A 12200-nucleotide genomic window follows, 5' to 3' on the forward strand; every position below is an offset into this window, starting at 1 on the left:
AAGTTATTGCTGACCTGCTTCCTCAGCATGGTGTCATGATGAACCATGACCTGATGACCAATGACAGGAGATTCTCAAAATATTAATTTTAAAGTAGAACTGAGATAGGTAGTTTTATACTCAAGTCCTTTTGGACAGAAGCTGATTATCCCCCTCTTGGGGAATTTGAAGCTGATTGTAGCCCCTTAACTATTAATGCATTGACCCAGCACAGATGAAGGATCAAACTCGGGTCCTTCTCATTTTTTATTGGCCTTTTTTGTACAGTGATTTGGAATGCATTGCCTGAAAATGTTGTGGAAGCAGATCAGCAGTAACTTTCAAAATATAATTGGTTATATAATTGAAAAAGTGAAATTTTCAAGTCTGTGTGGAATAGCAGGATAGTGATACTAATTACATAGCTCTTTCAAAGAACCAGGACAGACACAGTGGGCTGAATGGCCTCCCATGCTATATGTTTCAATAAGCCTTTGTGAGAGCTTTGCCCACTCTTCAAAGTATGTACATGCATATTTTTGTGAATGATAGCCCTCTTCTCAGAACATGCTGTTTTCCCAAACGGCTAATTATCCAGAGACTTGGGTATTCTGCCTCACTGATGTAACCTTCACTAATGTAACCAGTAAATTATATATAAATAGGAGTGGTCCCAAGATAGATTGTTGGGGGGCTTTGCCTATCATAACAGTGGCCATTGAAAAATAATCGCTGTCCCTTATTTTATAATCAATTATTAATATTCCCTTAAAATGTATCATTATTCAAGCATGAAAAGGACCATTACCCAAGATTACTTTAGTGGGCTCATTAGGTTCCAAAATATTATTTCTTTTAATGTATCTGGTAACAGCAACTGGAAAGAGTTTTTCGAGTTTTTTTTTGGCTGTTTAAACTAAAAAATATTACATTAAATGAGCAGATGATAGTTTACAAGACAAATGACTTTAGCAGAAGGACCATTATTGTCAACAACTGGATTGAAGTTTCACAGGGACGATGTAGAATTGGCACTTCTAATGCTCCTTTGTGCTGTTTTACTAAATCAAGCCATTGAGGTGTTTGGCATTAATAAATTTTTAGAAGACTCATTTAGGTAGTGCTGCTATCAGGTATTCAGGTACCATACAGCAGTTTTATTGGAGCATAAGAGAGTCAATGAGTGAAATTGAATCAATTTATCAAGTTCGTGAGAAAGCACACTATAATTAGTCAGGGACATCGGGAGAGTCTCACAGAATAGAAATGAGACTGACTCATTAGTTAGGTTGTTGCTTGACTTTGAACACAGAACCTCAACTGAAGAAACAAGAGTATTTCTGATTTAACAAAAAAACATGCTTAAGTAGGCATGTAAACACACTGGTATGTTTTCAGAAATTTTAACAATTAACAAGAAAGCAACACTAAAAACATGAAGCATATATTATACATTTATTTTACTATTTTGATTATGTAATCATCACCCAGTCTTCAATTTTATTTAACTTAAAATTTTAAATAGATAGAAATGGGATGTTGAATAGTACTGAAAAGTCTTTAAGATTGTTGTACCACAGCGTTATCTTCAACTTATTGTTCTATCTCCAGCATATAGCAGAATGGAGCAATGGAACCTGGGTCTTCACTTGTAACTCCCTACATGTGTGAGCAGATGATTTCAAATGTGCCATTCTGAAAAGTTACTGACATGATGTCAGGCACTTCCTCCATAAAAAGGGGAATCGATAATATTTCCATTGGAACTATCTCTGCTTTTTTGCTGTTGTGCTGTGCATCTTAGATGGCACTTTTGATGTGCATTCTCTTAGGTTTTTCTTACTGAGTAGTAATAAAGGAAGAAGACACCCATGCAAAGTCTTAGTTCTGATGGCATCTTGCAGTTGAACAATTCATAGATGTAATCTCATAGAGCAGCTGGTCTGCTAAAGGGGAGTTGGGCAGCAAGTGGCCTCCACCTCTGCAATGAGTACTACTGGCTTAAAGGCAAGGATAGGGTTAATTGATTAACTTAAAATAGAACTGTTGAACTAGTTTAGAAATTTCCAATTTAAGGCTATGCAGATGACTCAGTTGAATTTGCATATGTATTTCTGAGTGAGAAAGTTTTGGGGTCAAGCCAACTCTTAGTCCTGTACCTGAAACCTATCCTGCAACAAACCTGTCGGCTTGAATTGTTTGAACTGCCTGTGGGATCAAGGTGTCTAAGAAGAGGGGAGAAAGTCTAGCCTCAGGTTAATTCCACTTCTGCCCTCAGAAGAAAAATGAGAGCTGATGGTTGTCCAAAAAGGCAGACAGACTTTCTCTGAATGCTGCTGACTCTTGAAACTGTACTATACATTTCCAATTCATAGCATGGGACAGGTCAGTATGTATGTGAACTGCTGCACCAACAGGGAAAGATTCCCTCTCTGCCATTTCCTTTGTCAAGCTGCAATCATACTGATATACTGTAGTGGCATCTGGGACAAAAGATTATGTTCAGCATTTTGCTGGGGAAGACAATATAGTGGCAGGCACTGTACTGAATTTCACTAAAGAGAATGAATTGTGAGATGACTGAGTTTGTTTCTAGCAAGGTCACACCCATACTGACTTATTCTATTTTGTGATCTGCAAGAGTTACTCTTACTGACTTTAGTTACAGAGCTGAGGAGGAATATATCTGGGAATATTTTTCCTGAATTTCCCTTCAGATTATTCAGTTGCTCCTGTTAAAAAGTGTGCATGTGTAGCCATTGGGTGAAGGAAATTCATCCTGCCGTTTGCAGTTTAATAGTCTGACAGTATTTGGCCTGCTAAACGGTCACTAAACTGTCATTGACTTTGTAGGAGAAGGGAGAACACTAAAAAATACATGGAACATCTGAATGAAATTAGATGGTGCTTTTATATAGCCTATATTTTTGATCATCACGTATAGTAAAAGTGACTGCAGAGCTTCACAATACTTTTTGCTTATACTGTTTGTGCCAAAAATGCTAGGCACTTTTGAGAATCAATACAAATGTAGATTTTAATATCCTTACTTTCATATGCCTGGCTCTCTAATCCAACACATATTTGTAGGTCCAAAGTAATTCTATTAAATTTCCTAAGGTTAGACCCACTAAAAATCAGAACTTCCTAGTGATGACTGTTGACAAATTCAGCAAGTTCGCTGTGGGGTTGGCACTGGTTACTTGAGGCCCTCGCATCGGGAGCTGACAGTACTGATATCCCACCAGAACCAATACAAAAGCAGCTTATCACGTCCTTGGTTTCCTGAGCCTGGGGGATCTTCTTATATGGTGGAGCGCAGCCAGAGGAGAATAACCTGTATGTCTCTTATTAACTGTACTCCTATAGCATAAACATGTTTAGTGACTCTGCAGGGAAGCAACAAGAGCTTCAAGCATTGAGGGATGGTTGTGTTCTTTTCCAGACCCTAAACCTCTTATTTAAGCTGCAGAATTAACAAGTATTGAAGCAGCATCATGTGCTTGCTACCAGCTGCTGTTAAATTTTTGAATACAGTCCCCAAAAACTGGATCTCAGTCTCAGTGTGAAAAGGAGCGACCTTGAACAGGTCAAAATCCCACATTCAAATTTGAGTTTAAATTGAGTCGTAATTTGAGTTGACATGCACCCATTGGTGCATCAGATTTAATCAGAATGATAATTTACAGAGACTGACTAAGTTTACTGTAGGTTATACACACCTAGGCCTACTAGAATTTTGAGCTATTCTATTGCACCTTACAAAATTGGAAAACAGAACTGTGACCCTGGTTTCATCATATCCAGTGTGGTATATCAGATTGCAAAGGGCCATTACCAAATGATCCTTAGGAAATTGACCAGCTATAAATGAGCAGATAAGTAGGAATCCTAGAACATAAGAACATAAGAAATAGGAGCAGGAGTAGGCCATTCAGCCCCTGAAGCCTGCCCCACCATTCAATAAAATCATGGCTGATCTGCCCTAGGCCTCAACTCCTCTTTCATGTCAGCTACTCTTAGCCCTCAACTCCCCAATATTTGAAAAACCTACCTACCTCCTTTAAATACTTTAAATATACTCCACAACTCTCTGAGGTAGAGAATTCCAGACATTCACTCCCCTCTGAGAGAAGAAATTCCTTTGCATCTCAGTTTTAAATGAGTGTCTCCTTATTCTGTAACTATGTCCCCTAGTTCGAGATTCCCCCTCTAGTGGAAACATCATCTCAACATCTACCCTGTCAAGCCCCCTCAGAATCTTGTACGTTTCAATAAGATCACCCCTCATTCTTCTAAACTCTAATGAATAAAGGCCTAACTTATTTAGCCATTCTTGATAGCCCTTCATCCCAGGAATCAGTCTAGTGAATCTCTTTTGAACCCCTACCTCCAGTGCCAGTATATCCTTTCTTAAATATGGGGAACAAAACTGTACACAGAACTCCAGGTGCAGCCTCACCATCACCCTGTAACAAGTTGTAATAAGGCTTCCCTATTTTTAAACTCCAACCCCCTAGCAATACAGGCCAAAATTCCATTTGCCTTCTTAATTAGTAGCTGCACGTACATGCTGACCTTTTGTGCTTCATGCACAAGTACACCCATATCCCTCTGTCCTGTACTTTTTTTGGAGTCTCTCTCCATTTACATAATAGTCTGCCTTTTGATTTTTCCTACTAAAGTGCATGACCTCACACTTTCTAACATTAAATTCCATCTGCCAAGTTTTTGTCTGCTCGCTCAACCTGTCTATATCCCCTTGCAGTTTCCTTATGTCCCCATCACAACATGCCTTCCCACCTATTTTTGCACTGTCAGCAAATTTGGATACCTTACACTCTGCCTCCTCCTCCAAGTCATTAATATAGATAGTAAATAATTGAGGCCCCAGGACTGATCCTTGTGGCACTCCACTAGTTACATCATTCCAACCTGAAAAAGACCCATTAATTCTGACTCTCTGTTTTCTGTGTGTTAACCAACCCTCAATCCATACTGATACGTTAGCCCCAATACCATGAGCTCTTATCTTGTGCAATAACCTTTTATGTGGCACCTTATCGGTGCCTTCTGGAAATCCAAATACACTACATCTACTGGTTCCCTTTTATCAACCCTGCTTGTTATATCCACAAAGAACTCTAAAAAATTTGTCAAACATGATTTCCCTTTCACAAAACCATGTTAACTCTGCTTGATTGTGTTAAGCTTTTCTAAATGTCCTGCTATTTCTTCCTTAATAATGGACTCTGGTATTTCCCAATGATAGATATGAGGCTGATTTGCCTATAGTTTCCTGCTTTTTGTCTCCCTCCCTTCTTTAACAAGGGCGACACATTAGCAGTTTTCCAATCCGCTGGGACCCTCCTGGAATCCAGTGAGTTTTGGAATATTTTGACCAATGCTTCCAATATCTCTGCAGCCACTTCTTTTAAAGCTCTTGGATGCAGGCCATCAGGTCCTGGCGACTTGTCTACCTTTAGTCCCATTAGTTTCTCAAATACTTCGTCCCTTGTGATAAAGACTGTTGCAAGATCCTTCCTCCCTTTAGCTCCTTGCTTATCTGATATCTTTGGAATGTTTATAGTGTCCTCCACCATGATGACCATTGCAAAATATTGGCTTAAATTATCTGCCATTTCCCTGTTCCCGTTATCAATTCTCCAGTCGCATCCTCCAAGGGTCCCATGCTCACTTTAGCTACTCTCTTTTTATACACCCGTAGAAGCTCTTGCTATTTGTTTTTATATTTCTTGCCAATTTACTTTCATAATCAATTTTCTCCCTCTTTATTAGCTTTTTAGTCATCTGCTGCAGATTCCTAAAAAATTCCCAATCCTCTGGCCTGCCACTTGTTTTCGCCGCTTTGTATGCTATAGGTTTTGATTGGATGCATGCCTTGACTGCCTTTGTTAACCATGAGTGGGTCATCCTTCTCATAGAGTCCTTCTTTTTGACTGGGATAAATTTTTGTTTAGCGTTATGAAACATCTGCTTAAATGTCTGCCACTGCTCATCCACTGACCTCCTTTTCCCAGCCCACTTGAGACAATTCTTTCTTCATACCACTGTATTTGCCCTTATTTAAGTTGAAAGAACTTATTTTTCTTTGTAAAATCAGATTCTTTTAAAAATTGTCTCTTTTTATTTCTTGCACTCAGTATGAAAATCAGGCAGGAAAGGCAATCTGCTTCATCAAATCACCACCAAGGCAGTGAAAATAGTATTTACCCACAATGTGATTACAGTATCAAATTTACAGTGCATTCAAATATTTACAAGTGATCCAACCCCCTACAGTGAAATGCCATACAATATTCTACTGGGCTAAAGAAACTCTACAAGTGCAAATCGTACAGTATTTCTGACCAGATTGAAAATGAAGATTCATCACATATTATCACGGTGTAATTTTTTACCCCTTTCCTAAACACATGGGTTTTGAGCAGGATATCAAGACAGGTGACAGCAAATCAACAGCCCATTTTACACCCTGATCACACTTCTTTACCACTGAACAGTGAAAAGGAATATTCGGTGGGGTGTAAATCGGCTGTCAATTCATTAATGCCTGATTTGCCCTACCATCAAAGGCAAATTTCACCCCGTGAATATTGTGCAGCGGCTGATGCTAATGGTGCACTTGATAGGCAATGGCATTTGAAGAAGCATTAACTGACCTTTATTACCTGTGTGAAGTCATTGAATATCTTGTGATATTGGAACCATGTTCTTGGGACTAGACTCCTAGCATTGACCTCCACAGCTATCTGCTCCCACTATCTTTTCACCTGGCGGGCATCCTGGTGCCCTGCAGATACAGAATGGTTCTCCTCTTTTTCATTTCTTCCACCAACACTGCCAGTGTAGTCGGAAAACCAGAGTGTCTCTCATGTTCAGCCATTCTTCTCTCTTCCCTTGGCCAGATTCAACTCAAAAAGGCATCCCAGCCAAAGACCAGCATGTTTGACATTGGCTGGAAGTAGAAATCATGCTAATAAGCAGGCAGCACAAAGATGCTAGTTTTCGAAGGCTATCCAATTTAGCCCCCAATTAGTTCAGTCAGAGCAACTTTTATTCATATAATTATAGAAAATAAATTCACGATGTTGCTCTTGCTTTGGTGGGGTGTCTCACATTACTGAGACAAAATGATCACTCTGTATCAAGCTATATTGCAAAAGGAAGGGCCTTTCTTTTTGCAGCATCCTATCCTTTTTGACCTTCTCATCACATACTCTGCCTTACTAATTTCTTGGTGTCTGTGTTTCTTTTTAAATGTCTGACTCCATTATCAACTTCATGTCAAAACTGTCTACCCTCTCAGGAGAACAGAGTCCACTGGCGGAACTTGACAGTGGCTCTGTTGAGTTGCAGCAATGGTGAGTGTAAGCAGTCACATGAATGACAAATTACCTTTCAATGTCTCCAGAATACTGGTTTGAGATGCTTTGTCTGAAGTCTAGTACATGCCTATCAGTCTTAATGCTCTGAATTTACACCCTTGAAAGTAATAATTTACTTAAATGCACATTTTTAAATAATTCATAAGTTAAATCTTTTTCATTTTAAAATGGTAAAAGAAAATCTGGATGCATCGTCTAGGTCAACTGAAAAGTTCAAAACTGAGATTGATAGATTTTTGTCAGGCTGGAATATTAAAGGTTCAGAACTAAGGCAGGTAAATGCAGTTAAAATATGGACAAGTCACAATCTGATTGATTGACAAAGCATGCTCAAGGGGTTGAATGGCCTACTCCTGTTCCTATGTCCCTGTCACAAGAGAAGAAAGAAATGAAAATTATACCTGCCCCATTAGGCAGACAATTGTTCCATCTACTTCGACCATCCTGCAGATGGTGGTATTCTTGGTGGTTAGTTCATATGATATTCTGACCACATGATGTCTGACCATATGGTGCCAGATCACATGACATTTAACATCATGACTTCTACAAATCTTATTATATTTACTTTATTGGGTCCCCAAAGCTGTGTATGTTTGCTTGTGGTTTTGTTCCAGCAGCTATTACGTGACAATTTCCAAAAACCTGGAGGCCACCGGTGAGCAGCCAAAGAGAGGAAAACGTGGTTGGGGGAAGGATAATGGAGGGCTGGGAAACCAAGGGCGGAGGTGAAGTGAACTGAGGGCGGGAAAACTGAGGGAAATGGGAGGAGAATTTGAGGGCAGGGGAAGAGGGGAAACCGATAGTGGAGAAAGAGGGTAAACTAAGGGTAGTGGGAGAGAAATCGAAGCTGTGGAAATGGAGGGCAGTGAAACCAAGAGGGCAAAGTCAGGGAAGCTGTTGGCAGGGAAATCAAGGTGGGGGGTGGTGTGAGAACTAATGGCAAGGAAACTGAAGGGTGGGGGGTCAGGTCAAGGAAATTAATTCCCACTGAAGGTGGGAAAACTCAGGACAGGAAACTGAGGGTGGAGGGTAAACTGAATGCAGAGGGGAAACTGAGGGTGGGAAATTGAAAGTGGAATTTGAAAGTGCATCTCACAGAAAAGAAATCAGAGGTGGCAGGATCTTTGATTCCACCAGTAACTAGTGGTAAATCACTGAAATTGAACTGATAACTAATAGTAAAGTGGCAACACTCAGATTTCCCTCATAACCAACAGTAAGTCAATAACTCACTGATAGCCTATAAGCAACTGATAGTAATAGGTGTAATGCCCCGATATTCTACATGTAAGCAGTAGTAGCGATCGGCCTAAAGGCAGGTCCTCTACTCATTCCTCCATGCCTCACGATCTTGTGCTTTCCTCTTTGGTTGATCATAGGAGCCTCCCATTTTCTATTTCAAGTTGTAGCATCATTCTCTTTCCTTCTTCATCCCTCTAATCTACCTTCAATGACCAATTTCTCATGCCTAAGAATATGGCCAATCCAACCTCACTGCCTTATCTTGATGATATTCACAAACGATCTTTCCTCCTCCACCATCCTAAGATCACCTTCACTGCTCTTGTGTTCACTCCAGCTGACGTGTTCCATCCTTCTCCAGAACCACATTTTGCAACTTTCTGGTCTTTGGATGTCCACTTTTCTTGTGATCCAATTTTCAACCAGATACAACAAGACACAAAGTTTTGATCATTCTTTTCTTGAGAGGTCTATTCATGCTAATGCTGAGCAATTCTTTGTTTTTGGAAAAGTAGTAGTAGCCCTATAACTCACTGATATTCGTCATGAAATCATAACCAGAATCCCTGCACTGCACAAGGTGTGGTCAGACTCCCCACTGACCAATTTTGATCACTCTCATTCTCTCCTTGGACTCTAGTTCCATATGGAAATGATAACTCTGAACTGAGAGCCTTAGTCAGAGCCCTTATGTCCTTGGACTTTCACACGTCAAATCTGAGCAACAGACCAACCTGAACAAAATAATCCCACAAAGGGAGGAGGCTCAGTGTTGGGGGCAGTTTTCAAAGGATACATTGTCCTAGACTCAGCTCAACACAAAAACCACTCCCTGAGCTCAGACTCGATAAAGGAAAGTTTTTATGGATTTATGAATTTACAGCACAGGAGACGGCAGTTAGCCCTTGGTGTTGGCATCCTGACCTCCGAGCACAATCTATGTATCTCAATCACCTTGAAATAAAGTTTTATTCTCAATCTCAATAGCCACAGGTGGTGAAATATCTCAAGGTCTAAGCTCTCAGTTCAGGAACTTTCCTCCTCCTTTCCACTTTGTTTCATCCAGTGAGGATCCTTGTTTTCTGTTCCCTAGTTCCTCATTCAACTACCAATGGAAATAAACTATTTCCCATAATAAAGTTATTACCCCTAACTCGATAAGGCTGCACATATATCAGTGCTACTCTCATTCACCACCATGTTGTTGCTGCTGCCAGCTCCATGGAGCATGCATCAATTGAACAAAACACTCCTTGATAAATATGTTTATAGTAACAGCAATGTGAAGTCATTGATGTATACTACAACTAATGGGAGCTAGAGAAATGATTTATTTTACCACCTCAGCCACTAGTTAAAGAGACAAGAGTAATAGATTGATACAGTTCATGCAAGCATGTCCATCCTTTAATAACCCTATTGAAGGCGCACCATTGCAGCAGAAACTATACAACAGATTTCTTCTCATGTGTTTGCACAATGAAAATCAAGTAAAATTGTATCAAAATGTTATTTGTACTTGATGCATTTACAATTAAACTGGACTGCTGCTCATCTCCCTGTTTAAACAGCAAAAAAAAAAACTTGTCATTAAGAGTGTAGACTGTTTAAAAGGAATATCATCAACTTTTCTCTTTCTCTGTTTAAGTCATAAGCACTGACCATTTTGTGACTTCTGTAGAGATGTGCAGTTAATAGTCAGATACCAAACAAGTGCAAGTGTTAAATGTACAGATGATGAGATTAACTGTATAAAGCCTTCAGAAATTCCTTCCGCTTATTGCCTTTGAAAATGAAGAAGTTCTGAGCAGGAAACAAAGCAAACTGAAATGCATTTGTTTGAAACTGTGGTTGCAAAGTTAAGTGGATATTTTGTAATATGATATGATTCTTCCATATGACACCCAACTCCGCCTTCAATTAATTGGGATGATCTGGCCTCCTTGTGCTGTAGTGAGTTATTTTTGAATCTACTTGACATCTGCTGTATATCTACCTTGCAGAACAAGCATCCCAGTTTCTGAATATTGTGACAGTTATCTATTCCCTGTATATTGTAGCAATAGCATCTGAAAATGTGCATTATTCCTAGTTATATATGTTGTTGCCTAGCCTTTGCTTGTAAGTGCCCAGTTCTTTATTTTGTAAGGTGACATTGTAAAACATATACAACGTAAAAGTTATTTTTTCCTTCTTTTGGATCCAGGCTTTCAGAGCAGAAATTGCTCCTTTGAAAGAGAATGTGACTCACATGAATGATCTTGCCCGCCAGTTCACACCACCAGACATCCAGCTATCTCCATACAATCTAAACCAACTGGAGGACTTGAATACACGTTGGAAGCTCTTACAAGTGAGTCTACCCATTGTTGAAATACCTAATAACAGCTCCTCACTTTCGTGCCATGTTTTCTCAAGGCCAATAGTTCTATGGTTATTCATCAGTGTAAACACAAGCTGCCCGGCAGAGATGCCTGTCTTCCAGAACTCAAGCTAAACAAATGCCAATGTAAATGCATTATTAAGGAAGGCTTGCCAAATCCATTTCTTTTCCTTGTGCATTGAAAGGCTGAAATTTAAGCAAATATCCTTATAATTGTTGATCAATAAGTGCTGATGTGAGGAGGTTTACAATGAAGTATGTTGCTATCGTGTATAACAGGATGTTGTTTGTTGGAGAGGCCGATATTGGCTTTTCTAACAAAGATGGCTGTTTACAAATGATTGGCACAGTTTTTTTTTCCTTAACATTGATATTTACATTTATTTACTCTGCTCTTTTCCTGATCTGAAAGACTTGAGTCCTTGCTGGGAGTACTGTTCCAATGTCATAGCTTATCCACAACACTTTACCGAAGTCCCCGTTAAACATGCATGAAAGTATATGATGGCAGGATGGTGGACATGGGGAGTATGACAGCCGAGCTTGATCCTATTCTCACCTCGTTCTTGCCTATGTTCACACTCATAGCAAAGTTTGATTCAAAACAATCAAAGGAGAGATAAGATGTTTGGCTGATATATATCCAGGGAGCTCTAAAGTAATACCTGACAATATCAGCTAACTTGGCACAGAATATGGATCAAGACTGGGATCTTCCTGACCTGTATAGATTGCTACTCATTTGCCTCATCAGTTGAGCCAACAGAGATATACCTTTGGTACCCAACTGGTACCTTCCAATCTTGGGGAATGATTAAAACTGCATTGCTGGCCTCTATCTTCTCTTAGGCAGTCCCTCAGGATTGAGAATGACTTGCTTCCACTCCTGTTCGATGAGTTCTGAGGTGGGTGATAAGTCCAATGAGGGTTCTACAGACTCTGCCACATGTAGGTCAGGTGGTGCTTGAAGGTTTCGGTAAATAGGTTCATTTGGAGGTTTGTGCGCTCTCCCTGGCAGCTCAACTTTGCCTCTGCACGTTCCCGGTGAAGTCTCTGGATGTGTTTGGTGCCTTCCTGAATGAGTCTTCTCCACTTTGGTCAGTCACAAGCCAGGGATTCCCATGAGTCAAACGTTTTCAGGGAAGCTTTGAGGACATCTCTAAAATGGTTCTGCCATCCTCCTG

The 12200-nt window shown here is 39.9% G+C and overlaps 1 protein-coding gene across 1 annotated transcript in view; it reads left to right on the forward strand.

Moving 5' to 3' along the window:
- dmd (dystrophin) overlaps positions 1-12200 on the forward strand; it is a 1748406-nt gene that overhangs the window by 1534339 nt on the left and 201867 nt on the right. The window contains exon 59 of the mRNA XM_041212034.1: positions 10840-10986. Within this exon, the coding sequence (XP_041067968.1) occupies positions 10840-10986 (147 nt within the window). The remainder of the gene's footprint in view (positions 1-10839; positions 10987-12200) is intronic.

The sequence above is a fragment of the Carcharodon carcharias genome, chromosome 18, assembly GCF_017639515.1.
Source record: "Carcharodon carcharias isolate sCarCar2 chromosome 18, sCarCar2.pri, whole genome shotgun sequence".
Taxonomy (NCBI): Eukaryota; Metazoa; Chordata; class Chondrichthyes; order Lamniformes; family Lamnidae; genus Carcharodon; species Carcharodon carcharias.